Raw genomic sequence first — 22,480 nt, 5'->3', positions numbered from 1 at the left:
GTGAGGACAGAAAAGGACCGTGGTGAAGGAATAAAGGGGTCATCTTGGAGATGGAGTTACTAAAAGCTCCCCTGGGGTTGACGCTTTCAATACAGCACATTCTGGAAAAGATTCAAACAGTTTTGATACATATGAATGCGAGCAGCTGGCTTTGGTGAGAAAGAAGATCAGCGGAATACTGCAGTCGTCTTAAACCACTGCAGAACTTGGGGCAATGGATGTCTTTAGCAGCATACAACTAAGTCAGACAGAGAAAGCAAGTTTATGACAATTTTGCAGAAAAAGGAAGAGTATTGCATACCTCAAAAATGAAACATTGTAAAAGTGTAAATTTTACCTTAGAAGACGAAAGGAGAGTCCCTTGAAAAATTCCTAACAGAGCTGAAGCTAATGAGCCAAACCTATGGCCAGTTAACAGATTCAATTATAAGGGATCAAATTGTAAGAGGAATCAGGTCCAAAGCTGCAAAAAAAAACTATTGGAAGATATGACTGACTTTGGCAGAGTCCCAGGTATCCTCAATCCAATGGTCTTGTGAAAAATGGTGAGATAAGGCTCCACCGGACTATAGAGAGAGCAGCACCAATGACTCATGCACTGTCACCTGCAGAGTGTGTTTGGCAGGAGGTTGAGAACAAGACTCCCTAATTTAGTAGTAATCCCTAATGGTTATTGTACAGTAAGTCAATATTGCCAACATAAGTGTAGGAAAAAAAGATGTATTCTGACAGAGGGTCCAGTGTGTTAGAGCCTTTGAAGCCCAGAGATGCTACGTGGATTGATGGTGGTACTTGCTGGGCACAGAGGGCAGTAGTGACTTGTGAGGTTGCCCCATGATCTGATGAAGTACAGACTCCTAAAGGACATCAATTTGGGAGGCACAGGAGACATCTGCAACATCTTAAGAATACAGGAGGATAAGGAGGCAGATATTTTACTGACAGCTACAGGACAAAGCACTGAGAGAACGGCTGGAGGATCCTTCAGATCAACAAACAGAGCAGTCTGCTGATTCAGCTAGTGCAAGGACTGAAGTGGTGCCTCGTAGATCTAAGAAACGGTGCAGAGCACCTGAAAGATTAATTGAGCACTGCTAACAAAGTTGAGTATGTTATGGTATTTGTAAAGAAACAGTTGGTGTATATATGTTAAATTGTTTGGAATTGCTTTTGCTGGAAAGGGGAGGGGTTAGAAGCATGTGCTGGACCTTTATCAGCAGAGCACCAGCTAGGAAGAACCAGCGGGAAGCAGTCAGCTTCACCAGATGGACAGCTAGGAATACATGGCTCTCCTTTTGTCTCATGTAACGCTGTTTTAGTTCTAAACAAGCCTTACTTCTTAGAGTCCAGACTCTGTTGCCTCCTGATGAACCCACAAGACACCACAGCTCCCAGGGTGGTTCTTGGAAGATTATTCTGCAGTTTAAAAGGACGCTGTCAGGTTAAATTGCTCTTCTGTCAACTTTCTCGTTCACTATTTCAAGTAATACAAGTGACTGACTAAAAGTACGAGAAAATTTGGTTGGTTTGAGAGGGCTGTCAGTGTAGCTTGTTTCCTGTCTTGTGTGGGGTTCTCAGAGCAACACCAAAGACAAAGCATTTTTAAAAAAAATAGAATGATATATTAAAAACGCATAGGGGCAGGGCAACCCAAAACAACTTAAAAAAACCACAGTAAAGTTCATTCTTGTGCTTTCTTTTAGAAGCAGGATTACAAAAGCTACTTCATTTATTACCATGATTTTGACTGTGCTGCCTTGATCTCTCTCACCCTCAAAAGGTGTGTATGGTGGTGATGTCTATACATAACTACCTCACATCCTTAGAATTGCCTCTCCATGTGCAGGGATTGTACAGTCTCAGTTTCACCATTAGGCCTAGTGGCTGATAATCACATCTGAATGCAAGATTGTTGCTTGCATGGGAGGGTAATATGGTAGAACAGGTTTCTGTTTAAATGCCTTCTCTCCAAGCATCCCTTGCATAAGGTCAGTCACTTCACGAGCAGTACAGCAGGATCACACTAAGATTTTGCTTGTCTGAAATAGGCATCTGTAATAGTTTGTATCGTTCCTTTGTATGTGCTACTGTGTGCATCACTTCTCTTTTCCATTTCTTCAGATGGTGTGTTCAGCTCTATGGGAAAATTGTTGCTTATGTATCTTAGAGAACTTTGCAATACAGTACAGCACTTACAAATGTTAAACTGACTTAGGGATTAATAAATATGTATTAATTACAAAAATTCTCCCTCTGTTCGTGTCTAAGCCTAGAAATATTTAGCTCCCCTATTTAGGACCATTATTTTAGAGCTGTATTGAATTAAAATCCATGAAGCTGTAGGGTGTAATTCAATGGAAAAAGTCAAGTTCAAAATATTAAGTGGTGGTGAATTGTGTATAAAATGCATTTGACACATCAGTCTAACATAATAGATCTATTGGATCAGACCTAAACTCTACCTAGTTCAGTATCTTGTCTCCAATAGTGGCCTATAGCAGATGCTTCACAAAAAAATACAGCTAAATGAGTGATAATTTGCTGCCTACATTAGCTCTAATCTTGATTGCTAATAGATTGGTTTAAACCCTGAGGTTTAATTGACTTTCCAGAATTTGTTAGCGATAACTATGCTCACACACTATATACATATTCATCCTTTTCTGAACCTTATTAAGTTCTTGGTTTCAATGAATTTGTGTGCTTATGAGTTCCACAGTCCAACTATGCATGGGGATAGAAGGGAAGTACTTCCTTTTTTGCTCTGAAGTTGTCACTTTTTCACTGCATTTACTATTCCTGTGTGATAAGCCACACACCGAAGTAACATTTTGATAATGTTCTATTTCTGTAAGATACATAAAATTAGATGCTACATGCTATTCAAGAGGGGGAAAAAAAACTATAAGGAGGTTAAATAATAAATGACTAGAAGAAACATTGATGATTTTATGATAGGTAATAAACAAGATGAAGTTCCAAAATCATTTACTTGCTACAGTCGACCCATGTAAAATGAGGGGGGGTGGGGATAACTTTTATTCCTTTTCAAGGAATGCTTCCCCCTACAGGTTTGGGAAACCATGCTGGTAATGAGGCAATTGTCTGCTTGTTTGAGATGCTGAGATTACAGCAGATTTGGTCTTTGCACCTTTGACCCTCTCATGCTCCAGGAATGCTCTCTCGGCACTCCAGCCACAACCTTTCACAAGAGACACCTGCATCCCTCTTCTGACCACAGCTTTAGATTACAGCTCCCCTGCAAGTCACTGTACTTAACCTAGCAGGTCTGACTAACGTGATCTTTGCTCTCTCGCCAAAGGCTGTGACCAGTGTATACCAGTGGTTATAAGTGACCAAACAGCTTTTTCAAAGCAGAGTATTTTTATTTAAGGGCAAAAGCACCCAAAGAAAACACAAAACAATAAAAGGTTGTCAACATACCAGACGTTGTTTTTCTTCCAGGGGGAAGGTTGGCAGCTTCAAGTCCTTCCAATCCTTCAGCAGGGTTAGCCTACCTGGGACCAAAGGTCATGTCTGTTGAATCAAAATGATTGCCCCTCTGTCAGGTTAAGCTCAGCCTTTTATACCAAAAGCCCTTTGTCTTCTTGAGCCTATGGTTCCTGCCTGAATCAGGAGCTGTTTATGATGCCAGGGATCCCAGTAATTATCCACTATATCTTATTTCTAGAGAAGCTGTGGTAACTCTCCCCCATTGAGCAGAATTAGAATACAATGCCTAGCCCCCAACAATCCATAATAGTAATACAATAGTTCCCAAAGATACTGCATGTTCACTGCAAAATCTTTCATGATATGAACAGAAGTGGCTGCAAAGGTTTTTCTTGAGGTCTTCCTGACAAGTAGGTTGAGTAGTTCCTTAGGAGGAGCACCTGTCTGCTTTGTGAGCTGGTGCTGGCACAATGTAAGAAACTCTCCTGAACTGCTGGGACATCTACTTAGTGGTTTTTTTCTGTCTGGCAAATATCTCTGGGTGAAACTGAATTGGCATACTTGGTGGACTAACTGCCACGGCATTTGTAAAACAACTGCTTTGATATTTAAACAAAGTAGCTGATTCTTTTCACTCATAATATATTAAATAGCTAAAAAAGCAGTTTGCTGACAGATTTATAAAGAAGAAGCTGAATTAAGATTTTGAAAAACAACCTGATTCTCTCCTGACACCCTCTGTAGCAGACATGCCAAACCCATGAAAAAAATGCAGAAATTGGGCTTGTCTTTGGTTTAATTGGCTTGTGAGTTGCTTGTTGGGCAGTTTTTGGCTTGCTGCTTGTTGCGTGTTGCTTCTTTTCTTTGATCAGCTCCCGGCAAGCAGGGGAAAGTAGAGGCAAGGGGTGGGGGGAGAGAATCAGGGGTCCACAGTGGGCCTACTATACACCAGGGAGATCTAGTCACATAGAGTGTTGAGGTTCTTAGGTATGGGCTTGTTTTGGCCTTGTTTTGAAATGGGATTAGTTTGATTTTTGGCTTATTGCAGAAGTCAGGGTGAAAGTTGGCAACTGTGCTGTGTAGTCATTTTCACCTGTGCAAAGTGGGTGTAAACATGTTCCAGAGCCACTTTGCACAGATGAAAATGACTATAGAAAAGGTACAAAGCAGTGCAGCACTGGACCCCGACTGGTGATGGCAGTTTGAGAAAGCTGTGTGGAACAGAAGAGCCATAACTAGCTTACTAGTGATATTAACATAGTGCCTTTAGACCCAGCCTGTGACTGACACCTCATTGTACAAGTAGTAGGAGGCAGTCCTTGCATTGAAGAGCAGACAAGAGAAAAAGCCAAGAGACAGAGGGTGGAAACCGGTAGGATCAGCCCCATTTAACACATAGGGAACTAAGTCAGAAATTAAGTGACTTGCCTCATATCACACAAGAAGTCTGTGGCAAAGTTGGGAATTGAACACACATCTCCTGCATCTCAGGCTCATGTCTTAGCTACAAGAATGCCCTTCCTGGTCTAGGGATGTGGGCCTGAAAAGGCAGCCATGTTATGCTGCTTAGCATTTATATGGTGCTATATGTGATCAAAGTACCCTATAGACATTCATTACAACACTGTAACTCACTAACCCACCTTTGTCTTATGAGCGAGGACATTAATTGCCCACTTCATCTTAAATGGTCTCTTGCAAGGAGCTATTCCTTAGGCTTAACAATCTGATCCACCTTGTATTTAGCTATGACAAGCTGATGATCTTTCCCAGACCTGAAGAGCTCTGTTAGCTCAAAAGCTTGTCTCTGTCATCAACAGAAGTTGGTCCAATAAAAGATAGTGTTGGTGTCATTAGGCATGACTCCAGGTAACTCAGGAGGGTGGAAAACCACAGTGTCAATGAAGCCTTTCTGTAGTAGGCCTGAATGAACTAAAGTCACTCCATGTCTGACCAAAGCGCTCCCATGTTTGAACTTTAATCGACCTAACAGGCCAGCAACAGAGAATGGTTATCAGTTGCAACACCTGTACCAGAAGGTAATAATGAGGCCTGTTATTGTAGGGATATTAAAGAAGGTTTATATTGGACATGGTTTATATGAAAAATGACATTAATTGATGCCTTATAACTAAAGGTTTATGTTAAAAGTAAATTTGTGATTCTAACCTGCAAGCCACCAGCTGTGTCTGTGTGAAGCCTGCTCAAAGAAATACTTTGTATAAAACTTGTTAAACATTAATTAACTCTAAGTAAGCCAAAACAGTAACTGTTATAGTGTATAAATAGAGACCCCCACCCTCTGTAAGTTTTCATCTCACTTTATCTTTGATTGTTAAAAGACAGGGAGTCTCACATAAATTGGTAACACCCCAAAAGGTAAAGAGACAGTGAAATAGATGTGATTAAGATAGAGAATGTATGTGACTGAATGGTTAGGGAGTCACCAGCCTAAAGAATTCAGTATCGGCTGAAGAAGGTGTCAAGTGGGATCAACCAGATGACCCCCCCCCGGAGGGCAAACTGGAATCCACCCACCACACCTCAAAGGAAGGAAAAACAAAACATTAATAACATGGAGCCAGCCATCTGCTGATTGATTTAGCAACAGCAGAATGAAGCAACTCCTATGAACTAACATAGGGAAAAATCCCTATAAAACTGGACTCTAAAGAATAAGGACTTTGAGTCTATGGTTCTGCTGCCGGCCTCCAGGAGCATCAGATGCATCTGACACAGACTCGTCTCCATCCTCATGACCAAGATACCTGGCCAGTAACTTGGCATGAGCAACATCTAGGCTGGTAACTATAACATCTATACAGAACCTGGATGAATGTGTGTGTGTGTGTGTGTGTGTGTGTATAAGGAATAAGTAGTAATAGAAACAAGTAGGAAAACATTGTCTTTTGTTTTGTTATGGTATTTACAATAAATGTGGCATCTTTGCCTTATCCCTCTTAATAAGATTCTGCTGGTTTTTATTATATTGGTATAACATTATAATGAGGCCTGCTTGCTCCTGGCTAAGGGGCAAAATAACAGATCAAAAGAAATAAAACAAGATAACGGTTAAAAGAAGAGTTACTAATGAGCTAGGCTGGTTCCCGCCAAGTATGACTTAACTGCTTAATGTAATTGCTATTGCAAAGTGTATCTGTTACATGGGAATGAAAGGTAGGGGGAGTGGGGGGGGATAGAAGAGGCTTAGTTAAAGTTATGTATAAAAAAGAGAAAAGCTGCTTGTAGCTGGGTGCTTGATCTGAGACAAGTCTGTCTCCTGGCACCGCTTTGAGATCTCAAATAAACGGTGTCTGCTTCTCCACCTTGGTGTGTTTATTGGAGCGAAGCACACCGGGCAACGAACCGCTGTTGCTGTCCTCGGGCATTCTGTGCCGGCAACAATAGTATTTCATCCATCTAATTTCTCATATCCTGGGGCCAATATGGCTACAACAACACTGCAAATATTAACTAGGCATGTCCTAGTTAAGCAAACAAATATGGATATAAATATTTTATCATCCCAGCCAATTATATTTACAACGAGACAATAAATATTAATACAATTGCTTCTACATAGAGATAATCTTGCCTTGACTGTCAGGCTGTCTGTCTTGCTACCTCCCTTCTGCAAAAGTTATAAATTCTCTACTATGGAAGTTAGTACGATATTGTGCAGGCATGAGGCAAACCCCCCTAAAGAATAAATGATTATGTCATTTCTAAGTACAGTTAAAAGATTGTTTTAGAAATAAAAACTAGTCAGTGGCCAAGGACTGGATTAGGTTTGTTTAGCAATTGCTAACACAAGATAGTTACGATGCATGGATTATTTAACAAAATTAAGAAGCAAACCTACGATTTCTGCTTCAGATTCTCTTCCTTCATTGTAAGGAAAGCCCAAAGGAGGGGGTGTCATGCAGGAGCCTTTACTGAGGTTATCTTGTCTTTTAGCAGCTGTTAGCTGTTTCAAGTCTTTCCCCAGTTCTTTTGGCTTCCTCCTAATGCACCTGTGTCCCTCTTTAAATTAGCAGCTGTGGGATGGGCTGTGCCTAATGGAAACCACATGTAGAAATTAACTGATTGGGTATGAAGTCAGGTTCCCTTTTTCCCCCAGTACATGCAGGGGAGAGGAAGCTACTGTACTGCTATGACCCTACTCTACCTCTTTCAAGATCAGCAGGTATGTAAGTTTATGTATACGAATAGTTTTGTAATGGGGGAAAGACTGAAAGTAGGGATTTTAAATGTAATTGAGACACAGTCTGGTTTGCTCCCAATTATTATACTGCAGTAACTTACCAGTACTTATAGTGTCTCCAAGGCAATCTCCATTCCCTGGCTTTTAAAAAAAAGACTTAGAGGAAATAGGGTGTGTGAAGGAATAATACATAAGGCATGGACTATTGAGAGCCCTTAAATGAACATATGTTCATTTATCAGATGAGATGAAGAGGCACCATTAAAATTAAAGGGCAGCATTACCAAAATCTTACAGGGAAATAGAGGGAACTTTGTTTCTAGGAATCCTGATTCCATAAAACAAACTAAGAGGGTTAAAATTCCTAGTTTGTCCTTTATAGCTGTGTGAGAGCCCTTCCTCCAGGGTCCTGGATAACTGAAGGTGGAACCCAGGCACCATGGGGTTAACCTGTTCTGATCCAAGAACAAATAATGGCTCTCCTGAGACTCTTGCGAAGCTGCAGCTGGAACATAGTGTACATCTTGTCACCTTCTCCAAAAAGGGAATTTAAAGGCAATGGGATGATCACAGTGAAGATCTAAAGTACTTAAGCCTGGGATTTTCAAAGGGGCCTACAGAAGTTAGTTGATCAACTCTCAGTGATTGAACTTCCTAAGGCTCCTCTTGGAAAATTCCAGCATGAATGAGCAGAGAATGGTGATAGGAAAAAAAAGTAGAACTGTTCTGTGTGTAAGTACAGGGTATAACCTGAAGTTATACATGGAAATAGAAAGGAACAGTGTAGAATGGGGTTCAGACTGGAGTTTGGTTTCCTAAACCATTTCATTCTAAGAAGACTTCAGTACTCTTCATATGTGTGGCTATGAAAGGGTCAACTGACGGAAAGAGAGGATGCCTCAACTGTTTCAAAATCGCAATACGGTCTTTGGATGGCAATATTTAAATTCTCACATAGTTCTTCAGAGTTTCGACTAGGAAGGATTGTTTTGACTCATTCACTATCACCACTAGTCCTACTGTGTGTCTCAGAAGTGCCAATCTTTTCTTTCCTTCTACGCCTGCACCCTGAAGTGTAGAGGATATCCATCAGTTTTTGCCATTTATCTTGGTCTTGTGCTGGTCTGTTCAGGCTTCTGAGTGTCATGCTGATGAATTTATCTTCTTTCTCTACTGTTCTACATAATGTTTCTCTAGGTTACCTCTCTTGCCAGTTGGTATCCATGTTATCACTTCATGTGGAAGCCAAGCTAATGGCATCCTTAAAGCATGTCCTAAATATGTCCATCCTTTTGCCATGTTTGATGCTTTAAGTTGGTGTGTTCTGCTTAGCATATCTGACGATGTAATAAACTCTAATAGATTCTGAACGTCTTCTGTAGGCATTTACTTTGGAATAAGTTGAACTTCTTATCAATTGCTGTGGTAGATTTCCATGTCTCTGTTCCATAGAGTAGGACAGACATGATGCCAGTGTTTGGTTTGGTTTTTTTTAAATGATGCTGATCATGCTACTTTTTCATAAACTTGAAAAGATTTGAAAGTTGTTTGCTGTGTTTGATGATCGTCGCTTGGCATCTAGCATGGTGTCACTATCACTGGGCGTCTCGCTCCCCAGATAAGTAAAATGACTGACTGACTTCTGGTATTTCTCGGTCTACTTTGATGGTGGTTTTTGAAACATTGATAGCCATTTATTTTGCCTGTAGTCTGCCTTCATTACTAAATGAGCCATAGGAGTGGAAATATATATATTTTTTAAATTGCAAGTCATATTTCATATTTAGTAAATCATATAATAGTAATTTCTCTCTCCAACCTAGGTCTCGTTGTCTTTCCTTGTAAAGATAGTTCAGTGAAGGTTAGCCACTGACTTGCATCACCTAAAAAGGGAAAACCACTTATTATTTGGTTTATCTGAAAATCTGACTGGTCGCCTAGACTTAAAGCAAATCAGCTGTCCAGATTTGAGGTTCATAATCATAAAGAAATGCAATTTACCAGCAAGAGTCCTTTTTAAAAAAAAAAAAAAAAAATCATAGCAGCACATACAAGATAACAATTTGACACTCTGGAACAGTAATAGTATTGTAAAATCTTTATTTTGGGTTTCTACAATACACACAAATAAATAATGAAATTAACAATACTAGAACTGAGCTCAGTGCTAGAGAAATAATTGGACTGTAATATTGTCCACTTAACTGTACATTCAGTATTGTCACAAATGGACAATTTCAAAGTAATATGCAACCAATCAATACATCCTCAAGTGGCAGGATGTGCAAAGCAGCTGTCTTTTGGTTTTCACCCCTCCTGTGTGTTGGTGCTCTCCACACACGAATGGTACACTGGAATATTCTGACCATCCCTCAGTTGCAAGGTGACATCTCGGAGACGCCAGCTGATACAAACCAAAAGAGCATTTGACTTTAATTGACCAATTTCATACTGTGGTGATGTCAAGTATAAAAACACTAGGCAGCAAGAACCAAATCATTTAGTGTAATTAAATGGGCTTTAAAAAGTTTTGCAGATGCAAACCTCTAAAAGACGCTTTCCTTGATGGCTTAACAGACCAAGAAACTACATATCATGGTTCTGCAACACTAATAAAATCCTGATAGGGTGATGGAGTGTGCGCTTTAAAAAACAACAACAAAAAAACTTCACCTGTCTTTCCTTTTTACAATCAGCCACTTCTGCCTATCAAGACTGCAATTAGGTAGTCCTTCGCTAATCTCTGGTATTGGATCTAGATCACATTGCTAAAGAATTATCCTAGTTAGGGAGGCTTTGACACCACATTGTTACTGAATGTGAGTGTTGATACAAGTATAGAAGCCCATAGGAGGAGGCAAGTATGCAAAGAAAATAAAATAACTCATTTAGAGAAAGAAAGCTGTACTTCTGGGATACACAAAGGTGCACCCTCTGCTCTTCAAAGTTCTGCTCCAAGCCCGCTTTCTGAGAGGACTATCAGTGTTTAATCTGCCAGTGACGAATAACTTTTTCTCCTTCAAGTATATGTCCCTCTGGTGCGCCACTGTAGGAAGCGCACCCACCTGTGCGCTCATGACTGGAGAATGCAAAGCTGTGTCCATGGGCCTGCACCGAGCAGACCCTCATGCTTCCATTGGCCTAACTGTGCCCACTGAAGTAGCAGGGCTGTCCGGAAAACAAGAATTCCATTTTGTGAAAACTGCGTGAGGTTTCAGAATTTTGTTTCCGTTCCGATGCAGAATAGAACAAAAAGATCTTTGTCAAAATTTTGACAGAGAGAGAGAAAAACCCAGAATAGCCAGGAGGTTAGAGCACTAATCTGGGATGAATCAGGCATATCAGGGACTTGCGTGGATGTGGAAGACCCAGGTTCAAGTGCCCTAACCACTGGGCTGCTGGCCGCTGGGATTGTTCACTCTCTCTGGGTTTTATCAGAAATTCCATCCTAGGGCTGAGAAACCTTTCTGATGAAAACTAGAACAACAGTAAATTAGGTAAACAGAGAACATTTCTGCAAACGGTTTTGGTTTCAATCCATAACCTTTTTTTGAAAAACATTCTGTCAAAGTTCCTGAGCAGCTCCAGTCAGCAATAGCCATTAAGTTAAGTGTGAGTAGTGTCAGGCCAATGCTGATCACTTCTGAAAATCCCACACATACTGTACTACAATTAGGTTGCTGCACCTTTGTATGATGAATCTATAGTCTGGTCACTCCAGGTCCAATTCTCAAATACTCCTATTTTCAAAAGTGACTTTAGACACTGGGGCCTAAGTCTCTTTTTTTTTTTTTTTAAAAGCTCCTACGTGTCTGTAATTTTTAAAAAATAGTACTTAGGAATCTAAGTCACTTTTGAAAATTTGACCTTCAGTGTCTTGTCATTGCTGTTTCTCTTTCCAGATTCTAGACTGTAAAGGCTTGTCTGCCCATTATCAAGAACCATGTCAGGTAATTCAAGTATAATATAGCTATTCCCAACAATGGCTTATGCTGTTCTGTTTTATGGAGCAGATGAGACCTGTGTTTGAATCACTGTGATCTGGTTCAAGGACACATTCATGTCTCATCTATTACAAAACGGAACTGTGTCAGGAAGCAACTATATTGCTCCCATTTGCTTGGCACAAAGGGGCCCAAATGTGGCCAAATACTTGTGTGATCAAGTTTTTACTGGCATAAATGTTTCTGGGAAATACATTTTAAGTTTGCACTTGGGTATGTTTGGAGAGTGAATTTGAAATTTATCTTAGGACTTGTCAAGACGAAGAGTTAGTGTACGGCAAACTGGAGGGTAAACCTCTGTTGCAGCAGCATGCCATACGCTGTCCGTGCGGACTCCGCTACTGCGCACTAAAAGTTCCCCAGATCAAAGTGCAGAATCAGGGTCCACGTGGACCATTAGTGCGCTGTAGATTTACAGCCCAGCTTGCTGCGCACTAACTGTCTAAATAAGCCCTTACGTACTTATATGGCCCCATTCACCTAGTATCTGATACGCAGGTCCTACTATCTCCTTTTTACAGATGGGGACTGAGGCACACAGGGAGTAAGCGTCCTACTCAGGGTCACCTGGAGTTCGCAGCAGAGCAGAGATTTAAGCCCAGGTCTCCCAAGTGCTAGGCTAGTACCCTAACCACTAAATTTTATATTTGGTTTCCACAAGAATTTTCAACTATTCTTGGTAGGTCTTATCTAATCATATAACAGAGACAATCCCATAGTGCCATGTGCAACTAAGCAAAAGTGCTTTGGTTTTGGAGATCTAACCACAAGACACAGGGAAAACTGAACTAACAAATGTTTTGTACCAACTTTCAAGAACAAATAAATGGGGAAGTTGTAGATTGTTCAGAAATTCTTCAATCTGCAATAGAAATCAAACTTGCTGAATAAATTATTGGTTCCTATTTATTCTCTCAGTTCTGGAAATCAGTTTGGCCTTGAGAAAGAGGGGGCTGGGGTTTAATAGAGAGAGCCCCACATCCATAACACAGATTAGTATATTGGAGTACGAAGAAATTTCCATTTCACCCCAATACAGCCTTTCTTTGAACCAAGAGAGACCATATTAGAAAATGACACAATCCTTAGCTCACCTCACTGGGTACGTCTGTGCTGCCCCTAGGATGGAGCCTCCCAACCTTGCTAAAAATACTCCCGGTAGTGGGGCTCAAGCTACTACGCTAAAATTAGCACCGTGGACATTGCCACTCAGGTGGCAGCTCTGGCTCTCAAACCCACTTGACCTTCAGGCTCTGAACTCAGGTGGCGAGCCCGCGTCACCTCGAGAGCCACAGCGCCCACGGGGCTGTTTTTAGTGCACTAACTTGAGCTCCACTAGCGCAAGTCTGTTTACCAGTGGTGGAAGGCTCACTCCCAGCTGCAGTGTAGACATACCCAGTGTGTCATGGCATTGCTGTGGTCTGAGAACAGGAGAAAATATCACAGGCCTGTTAAAATAACTAAGGACAATCAGTGTTTAAACCAGGTGCCCAACTATCTTAGCATTTTCTTTTTGTGTAAAAGGGGAGAAAAAGACTCAGTGGGCCAATTATGCACTCCAGTATACTGGGTTACAGTTAACAGAACACCGTTTTCAGCATAAAGTTCTCAGTCTAATGTCCTCATCCTTTTGTATTCCTCAGATAAGAAATGTAAATTATTTAATAGATATTGTCACTTCCATAGTGACAGCATGTGAACACAATATTTCATAAGCTCTTAAAAGGCAAATTTCTTATTTCCATAATCTCAGCCATTTTGATGACTATAAACCAAAAATCTGTCCCCGATTCTCCTCCTATCCTGAACACTCCACAAAGTACCCTTTTATTCATACTCACCAGTTAAGGTCTCTTACTGAATTGGTATGGAGATATCCAGCTGATTTTGTTCCAGATACTGGTATCTTTATCTGCAGATATAAAAGTTAGTTGAATGCTTTCAATGACTGATGTTAGTGAAATGAATGTGTTTATTCCTTCCTTAGTCAATAAGATAAAACTGAATCACTCCCACAATTTTAACACAGATACTTCAGCTTTTCAGCACTTTAGAGAGTTTCATTACAATCACACCCCATTAAAGTTTATCAATTTTGTCATACACAAATCGGTGTTAAAAGTATGTTCTATGTTATGACTGCAACCGTATAAAGAACTAACACCCTTTCTTTGCAAAGCGCTAGGAGATCCATGGATGACAAGTATTACATAAAAGTTTATTAGAACAAATCCAGGCATGAAGGCTGGGATAGTCAGAGCTACACTTCATTAAATTAATGGGAATTGGATATTAAAATCCTGCAGCAGCTTTGAAAATTCTACCATTAAAATACTTTAACTTCATAAATTAGGCTACAGCTGCAGTATTGCATTTCTGCTAAAACATTCAGCATGGCTGAAGAAAATAAATATGCTTTATGTCTATTCTTGATAGACCATCAAAAATGACATCACCAAGCCTTCTCAAGCAGGTCTAGCTAGCAGGAGTTGGGCATGCTCTGGAGGTGGTACAATAGCTCCTGGACCATGCAAGACCATGCTGTAGCAACCCCCTCTGGCTGATGAAGGATCATTCACTGGTTTCATATCTCTGATGAAATAATGCTCATCATTTATAGAGGCCACTGAGTGACATGGTGGATAAGAAAGCAGTTGGTTGGTCAGACGAATGAAATGTGACTTCATCCTGAGTCATTTCAATCTTTGTAACATTTCTTAAAGGTGACTTACAAAGGAAAAAATGAATTGGAGGTTGGTGGATCCCCCCTTCTGATCTATATAAAGGAAGCCTGACATTTTTTATCTATGCTTTTTATATTGGAAATTCAGCTCTTGCCTGGATGACTCTAAGGGCAAATGGAGAACTAGGAAATTCATAACATTACAGATATCATGCAAGTGGATCCTGATATAATTGAAAGGGAAAGTAAATTTTATTCAGTCTGTTTAAAACTTGCTGCTTTTTATTTTCTTAACACATTTAACTCAAATGCCCTACAGCCAGCTGGAAGAAGATATTTGTCAAAGATTCAACACCCTGTGCTCCTTTCATTAATGGCTTTGAAAACTCTCCGGATGCATCTGAAACCTCTAGCAAAAGCAGGGAAGACCCGACTAAATACTCTTGACCTTCATTTTTGGTGTTTGGTTTTAAAACCACTGGCTATCTACACCAGTGGTTCTCAACCAGGGGTACGTGTACCCCTGGGGGTATGTGGAGGTCTTCCAGGGGGTATATTAGCTCATTTAAAGATTTGCCTAGTTTTACAACCAACTGCATAAAAAGCACTAGTGAAGTCAGTACAAACTAAAATGTCATCCAGACAATGACTTGTTTATACTGTTTTATCTCCTATACACTGAAATGTAAGTACAATATTTATATTCAGATTGATTTATTTTATAGTTATATGGTAAAGAAACCGTAAGCAATTTTTCAGTAATTGTGTTGACATTTTTTTGTATTTTTATATCTGATTCTGTAAGCAAGTAGTTTTTAAGTGAGGAGAAACTTGGAGGTACGCAGAACAAATTGGACTTCTGAAAGGGGTACAATGGTTTGAAAAGGTTGAGAGCCACTGATCTCCACTGATACAAAGCCCTAGTGCAGACACAGCATAAAAAGTGACCTTTATCAGTCTGGTTTCACTCTGCTTCAAACTAGTACAAGCTGTGCTGGTGCTAGTCACACTTTACAGTTGTGCAACACATCCACACTAGGACTAACCTTTTCAAAAGCACCCTCAGTGACTTATGTACATAAGCTACATTGAAAGTCAATTGGTCTTAGATGCCTAAGTGACGCAACTGCTTTTGAAAATTGTATCCTCTGGCTTTTTTAGTGGCATAGCTATTCCAGTAGCTAAAAACCCCAAGATAGGCAAGGCCATATGTAAAAATAAAAAACGAGCAGAAAAAAATCCTTTTTGGGTGGGGATGGTGAACCCTTTATACAGCATAAAGAAGCATCAGTGGGTGCACACACCATTTCTCTCCTGTATGAAACTAATTAGCACAACATGGAGGAGTAATTCTTGCTATTCACTCCTCTACCATATTTCAAATCAAGAGACTTAGATGCCTTTGAAAGTCTCACCCTAAGTGGGCAATGAGCACTCCTCTATGGGGCCTGTGTGCCTAAATCACTTAATCGACTTTGAAAAATCTCCTCCTCACTCTCCTCTACATCATTATTATACACTTAAAATCCATCTTTGAGAGCCATGTTTCACTGGCAGGCAGGCTCACTGCTCTTACCTGTGCTCTGGCCATGTCAACGCGATTACTCTTGTCTGTCAGTCTGATGTTGTGAACTTTAAGAGGGGGAGCCCCCAGTGCCTCCAAGGCTTCAGGGTCATTCTTGAGCTGCTCAATAGCCAGCTGATAATACTGTGTCCTGGCAAAACTTTCTAGATCAAAGAAACAGACCATTGTGGAAAGAAGTCACTATGGGGTTGAAAAAAACAAATAAAAGGAGACCTAGGGGGGAGTAAGATACTATGTTTTTTAAACCAACTTCTGTTGGTGAAAGACATGAGCTTTTGAGCTATAACTTGAAGAGCTCTGTGTAGCTCGAAAGCTCATCTTTCACCAACAGAAGTTGGTCTAATGAAAGAAATTTACCTCACCCAGCTTGTCTCTCTCCCATATCGGACCAAGACAGCTATAACACTGCAAATAAAAGAAATGACATTCTCCCACCCCCATTTTTTTATTTATATATATATATATATATATATATATATATATATATATATATATATATATATATACACACACACACACACACAGAAAATCCTCCAGAAAAAGAATTCAACCCTATAAATAGTAATTACCAGACATGATTCCTAAATCTGAGACTTTTTTACATTTGTGGATTGCCAAAAAGAGAATCCCAAGTCTGTACTATCACCCGTCTCAATGGCAAACAGTTCTAAATGTGGGGAAAACAACTAGATGGACAACTTCTGACTAAAGATGATGCCAACCCCTAAATCAGAAACGTTGAAGCAGAAGGAAAGTGTTGTTCTGTAGCAAATTTAGGTGAAATAGGCCCTGGATTTAAGACCTTACATGTACAGGACATTTGAAAGAGTGGCATTATGGGCAAGTTTCCATGGTTTTCTGACACTTGTAGAGCAGTAGGAGGTGCATTCAACAACATTCTAAACTTTAAAGGGAATTCTGGAAAACATGTAGGAACTGAGAGAACTTCTTACTTTGCTCTAGGATGGCAGTAGCAGCTGCTACTACAGAACCTGTGTGTTATAGGATTAAGCAAGGTTTAAGCAAAAGTCCCTAAAGCTAAAACACAAGTGGAGGAAACATTAATTTTAAAAGGGTATCATGAAACATATACAGTTGTCACCATCAAAATCAATGTGCTCCCAGCTACTACTTCACAGCATGTGAAGTATCACAGCAAGGAAATACAGAGAAATAGTGTTGCAGCTGAGGTGATAACTGGAAAATATTCTTTCCAATGGTGACCAATGTATAAAATAGAGCTGTCGGGGGGGGGGGGGGGGGGGGGAGGGGGGAACTAGTGGGCCCTCTAGTGCTAGAAAAATCTTGAAGCAAACTTTTCAAGCTGTGCATGCCGAGAGCAGGATTTTCAGATGTTCTCAGAACTGGCCTAGCTTCATTCCCACTGACTTTAATGAGAAGAGGGTTAGACTAACACTGAATACTTTTGAAAATCCCACCCTGAATATCTAGTTCCCACCTTAGATTTAAAACAGAGGACCCAAATCTTTTGTTTGTCCACCTCTTTATATTGCTCTGGGAGTGCAACGGGGTTGGCGGCTGTCCCCAGTTGACAAAGAGGCAGCTTTGCTGGTTTCTAGCCCAAGTTCTCCCATAGCCACTAATGAAGGCTGCAGCTGGCCATTTTCTGAGGGAGGACAGCCTCTGAGGGCCATGGATAGCAGCCAGCCAGGCTGCTTTCAATACTTAGGGGCCATCCCCAGCATAAAGCAGACTCTGAATCGGGAAGCTGCAGCCAGTCCCCCTTCACCCCCTTCATAAGATACCACCTTTCTCAGCTGTGCACGGTAGAGTGGTATCTTATGAATATCTTGCCTGAAGTATTAACATAAAATGCCTAAATGTGAGTGAACTTAGATATCTATAGCATGAACGCAGATCGGGGTTTCTAAAGGGCACAACAGTTGGCTATAAGGACTACTGTTTATCTCTTCACAGAGAGCCTGAAATTGGAGCTCAGTTGTTTGTAGTGACAAGAAACTTCCTGATTATTGTGTCTGAAACTATTTCAGCATGACACAAAACTTAAATGGTGGGAGCAGTGGAAGTGGTTGGGTTGTTTTCTCCCTGGCACTGTCTTCAGGGCTCTGACAAAGCAAAGAGAATCTTGTAGAAAAGGTCCAGAACAGGAACAGTTATACACAGCAGATATACAAGGAAGTGATGTAAACCACTGGGTACAGCAAAGGGAGAAGTCAGAGGATCCTAGATTGAATAGCTACTCAGCTATTCAATGTACAACATGGAGGAAGTCCCAGGACTTCCCTGCGCTTCAGTCATCTTGGCTGTACACATGAAGATGAGGAAGGGGAACCAGAACTTCACTAAATCCACATGATTGGCACTGGTGCTTAGTTCTCCTGGGTTAACAAGCCTTTAAGGTTAGAGAGATGAAACTGTATTAGCTTGTGAGTCAAAGTAGTAGCTTCTGTTTCTGTTGAAGCTAACGAAGGGGGTAACTCTCGTTAAAGGCTGTACTTTAGTAATAAAAAGCCCAATTGGCCTGTAATCAAAATATCAAAAACATTATGTGGCTATCAATATCACACCAAAGCAATGGTCCTTAATAGGCTATGCATATTTCACTTGAACATTTCACCAGACAACGGTTTTAACGATGATCAATAGCCACATAAATTAATTGTATTGTTTTAGCTAAACAATTTGGGAAACTAAGGAGTTTTCACTCACTCTGCTAATGAAAGTAAATCTATTTCAAGGGATGTTAAGAGAAAATACTACTATCCCTGTTAAATCCAGCTTCTCTATTTTAAAACATGTCAGGCTTATCAGTCTGCCTGAGCTTCAGTTCAGAACTCAAGTGCATGAGTTGTCTGAAATACAAGATGGCTTTCCAATGTTGTCCAATTTGTTAAAATATGTCGAAGGGAAGGTTTCACAACTACTGAGGGCTTCAGAAAGGAGTTTGGTCACCTTTCCTGCAAATGTCCTCAGGATCAAGGCTAGGCAAAAAGCGAAATAAACTGATAGTAACTACAGTAAAACCTCAGAATTACGAACGGACTGGTCAACTACACACCTCATTTGGAACTGGAAGTACACAATCAGGTGGCAGCAGAGACCAAAAAAGGCAAATACAGTACAGTACTGTGTTAAATGTAAACTACTAAAAAAAGAACAAGTTTAAAAAAAACAAAACACTCAAGGTAAGGAAACTGTTTCTGTGCTTGTTTCATTTAAATTAAGATTGTTTAAAAGCAGCATTTTTCTTCTGCATAGTAAAGTTTCAAGCAGTATTAAGTCAATGTTCAGTTGTAAACTTTTGAAAGAACAACCATAACCTTTTTGTTCAGAGTTACTAACAACCTCCATTTCTGAACTCTGAGGTTCTATTGTACAACAGAAAGGCATGAGACCCTGAGGACTAGAGCATTCTAATAAATGGAAACAAAGCCTGTTGCTTCCAGACTATTAAATGTCTGGAAGTCACTAAAAAAGAAAATCAATTGCTTCAACTAATAACGTTAATAATTCTTGGCCAATTAAATCTAGCAAGTAGATCTGTCTGTCACCTAATTGACCGTGTCATCTCTCTAGGCTTCCTTTTAAGGCTCCAATCCTGCAACATGCTGAGCACTCTTAACTGCTGTTGACTGTCTTCAATACACATTGATGCTCAGCACCTCACAAGATCCATTTTGAGGGAACAGCACCATAAACTGGATGTATTACAAACTGACCAGAATTCTAACAGGTTCACATTTCCCTATTTAAGTGGTGTTTCCCTGCCCCGTCCCCAACAACCATTTTTTAAATCTAATTGAGAATAGAAACATTAATCTGTTTTTAAATAAATCCTTTTGAGACTAAAGTAACCATGCTTCAGAGAGAACTAGTATTGGAATTAAATAAAGCCAAGCCTACAAAATGAGGGACATTGCACTGGCAGGTGTGAGTAATAAAAATCTTTAAGATCTGCTGCTCTTCCCTCCAAACCATGTTTATCAGAATCTGAACTATTCTTATTTGTCAACTGTACAAAGGGGAATGATGTGGAGAGGGCAGAAATAAGGTTGCTAATAGCAACAGGACTTACTTTGCATAAGATAATACATCACAGCACATCCCCCACCACTTAGCAGCCCCAGATAAATAGCCATTTGCTGTAGTTTTCTTAAAGAGGCTGGCATTTTTCCCCCTAGGAAGAGAAAAAAAAGAGACACACATTTATTGTATGAGGAAAACTAAGATTAAGATTTTTTTTTTCTTTTGCCAAAGTTCTTTTCAATATCCCAGCAAAATAAGCCCGAATGAAATCACTGCATGTAGAAATCAAGCTCTCTGGGGCCCCACAGTACATCCAGCGGAACTCTGTGATGAGAACTGGGCACCTAAGCAGGATAGAATATGTTTGTTCACTTCCTTTTGCGATGCCACCACTTCACTAATTGCCAAGAAGAAAATGACCTCCCTGGTGTGGCTGATGGCCAGAAACACAGCATATTGTTCTCACGGCTTACCATACATACTCAGTAATACAGTGCAAGTATTCAGACTTGAGAGGCCAGATTTATCCCTAGTGTAACTTCACTAAAGTAAATATGCTTGCACCGGAGTCAATTTGGCCAGAAGTCTTAAGCTACACAGCCAAGCTACATCACTGCCAGTACACATAATGTTGCTGAGGTTTGAGTTTGTTGGGGTGTTTTTTTTGTTTTTTTTTAAAGCCACTGGTAAACAGGAAGATTCTTGCAATCCTGTTCTTCTCTAATCCTTTTCCTTTACCATCCTGCCCATTTGATGAGTCATGGTTGTCGTATCCATCTGAATGACACAGCAGAGTAACAACTACCTCCTAAAGAGTCAACCTAGTAGAAGTTCTATGGCTTGGCTACCAGAGTATTGCTAAACTGTATGGCCAGGAGAATCCTATCAAACACTCTTCCCCAGATCACTCCTTCAGCGCAGGTTGTGGCAGTATGGGCCATAAAAAAGCAACTGAATAGCTGTTTCTTAAAGTGTTTCCATTACAAAAACGGGATAATGGACTGTTTAGGGGAGCAGGGGAGAAACAGTCTGAACCTCATTTCAAATGTGAAGCAGTCTTGTTGACTGAAGAGTGTAGATGTCTGGTGTTAGTGTGGGCACTATTACTGGATGTTCTGATAAGTTATAAAATTAGTGGTTTTAAAGCTTTCAAGCCCAAACCTTTGCCCTGCTGAAACTGTGCAAACGGACTGCTTAGCTAAAGCTAATAAAGCTGTTTAATGAAGCATAGCACAAAGCCAATTACAGAAATATGATGAGGCAAAGCCACTTAATACATTTTATGAAAATGGTCAGCATATCTCCCAAGAATGCATTAGTCAGACCTTGCTTCATCTGAGGAACCACTGTTTAAGAGGGTGGAGTGACAAACAAAGGAACTCTTTCCCATAATGCTACGCACTAGCGTGTGACATCAGCATGATGTCTGGTATGTTCCCTGTCCTGCCTCAGAGATTGATTGTTTGCCTGAATTTCCCTATCATTCCCTGACATTTTCTAGCTGAGGTAAAGGAGGAATTTAATAATTAACCCAGATATCACTTTTGTCTATTGCCTTATGTGCATAAACAACTTTTAACTGTGTATTGTTACATTGTACCATAGCATTTTAAAGTCATCTTTGCCAATTAGATCACTACGTTGAAGAGTAATTTCTTACGCGGAAGAACTGTCCTGAAATCAGACTACATAATACTTTCATAGCCACAGCACTCTACAAGTCCTCCTATAATATAAATCTTCAGAAGAGCCCTCTTAAGTAGGCAAGTATGATCACCATTTTACAGATGACGCAACTGAGGCAGACAGATCGTGCAACTTGAAGTCCCCATAAGGAACCAGTTTCAGAGCTGAGAACAGTCCCCAGGTCTGCACTCAAACCATTAGAGCATGCCAGCAATCCCAGCCTCTCCATCCTCCAACCCTGCCTATCTCACCTTTCCGTGCAGGCGGTTGCTGACTCTTTCAAAGAGATGATGGATTTTTGTTGGTTTTGACTCCCCTCTTCAACTCTTGTCTTCTTCCCCTGTCATTGCCCCTTTCTCTAGCTCCTCTGCCTGCACAAGTGACCCCCATCTCTTCTTCTTCCTGACCTATCTTTCCCCTAGTCTTGCTCACTTTTCCCCTCAACCTCTCATGCTACTCAAGTACCTCACAGAGAGTGGAGATATTAAAATTCTTCTTGTTGAGATGTGGTACTAGAGGATTCACAAGGACATACTCTTCTGAAAGGAAAAGCAAAACTTCTCCCAAATATACTACTTAATGCAATTTTCTGCAAGAAATACCTCATGGTGCATGTTTGTGTAACTCACATCTCTTATTATGGCCGACTTGGTGTGCTGCCCAGTTGTTTCCATCAGCCTATTATGATGTTTGCTCAACCAGACGTACAATAAAGCTGTAAACTGGCCAACGCTACCACTATTTTAGAAAAAATCAGTCTTTGATCTGGAAAGCTGATCTTTGTGTAACATGTTGTGACCTGAGGCATTTGTTATGTCCCTTTCAAAACCGTGGCCTAGAAGTGCCAGGCATAATTT

At 40.4% G+C, this 22,480-nt stretch overlaps 1 protein-coding gene across 4 annotated transcripts in view; it reads right to left on the bottom strand.

The window, feature by feature from the left end:
- Positions 1 to 9,740: 9,740 nt before the first annotated feature.
- The window catches only part of LOC123364441 (cytochrome c oxidase assembly factor 1 homolog), a 38,417-nt gene continuing 25,677 nt past the window's right edge, over positions 9,741 to 22,480 (bottom strand). For all 4 annotated transcript variants that reach the window (XM_045006586.1, XM_045006585.1, XM_045006588.1 and 1 more), the window contains 4 exons: positions 19,987 to 20,088; positions 15,921 to 16,072; positions 13,503 to 13,573; positions 9,741 to 10,061 (listed from right to left, as the gene is read on the bottom strand). In XM_045006586.1, the coding sequence (XP_044862521.1) occupies positions 9,965 to 10,061; positions 13,503 to 13,573; positions 15,921 to 16,072; positions 19,987 to 20,080 (414 nt within the window). In that variant the 5' untranslated portion in view covers positions 20,081 to 20,088 and the 3' untranslated portion in view covers positions 9,741 to 9,964. The remainder of the gene's footprint in view (positions 10,062 to 13,502; positions 13,574 to 15,920; positions 16,073 to 19,986; positions 20,089 to 22,480) is intronic.

Source organism: Mauremys mutica, chromosome 2, assembly GCF_020497125.1.
Source record: "Mauremys mutica isolate MM-2020 ecotype Southern chromosome 2, ASM2049712v1, whole genome shotgun sequence".
NCBI classification, from domain to species: domain Eukaryota; kingdom Metazoa; phylum Chordata; order Testudines; family Geoemydidae; genus Mauremys; species Mauremys mutica.
The sequence above is the reverse complement of the archived record's forward strand: the minus strand, read 5'-3'. Positions and strand labels throughout refer to the sequence as shown.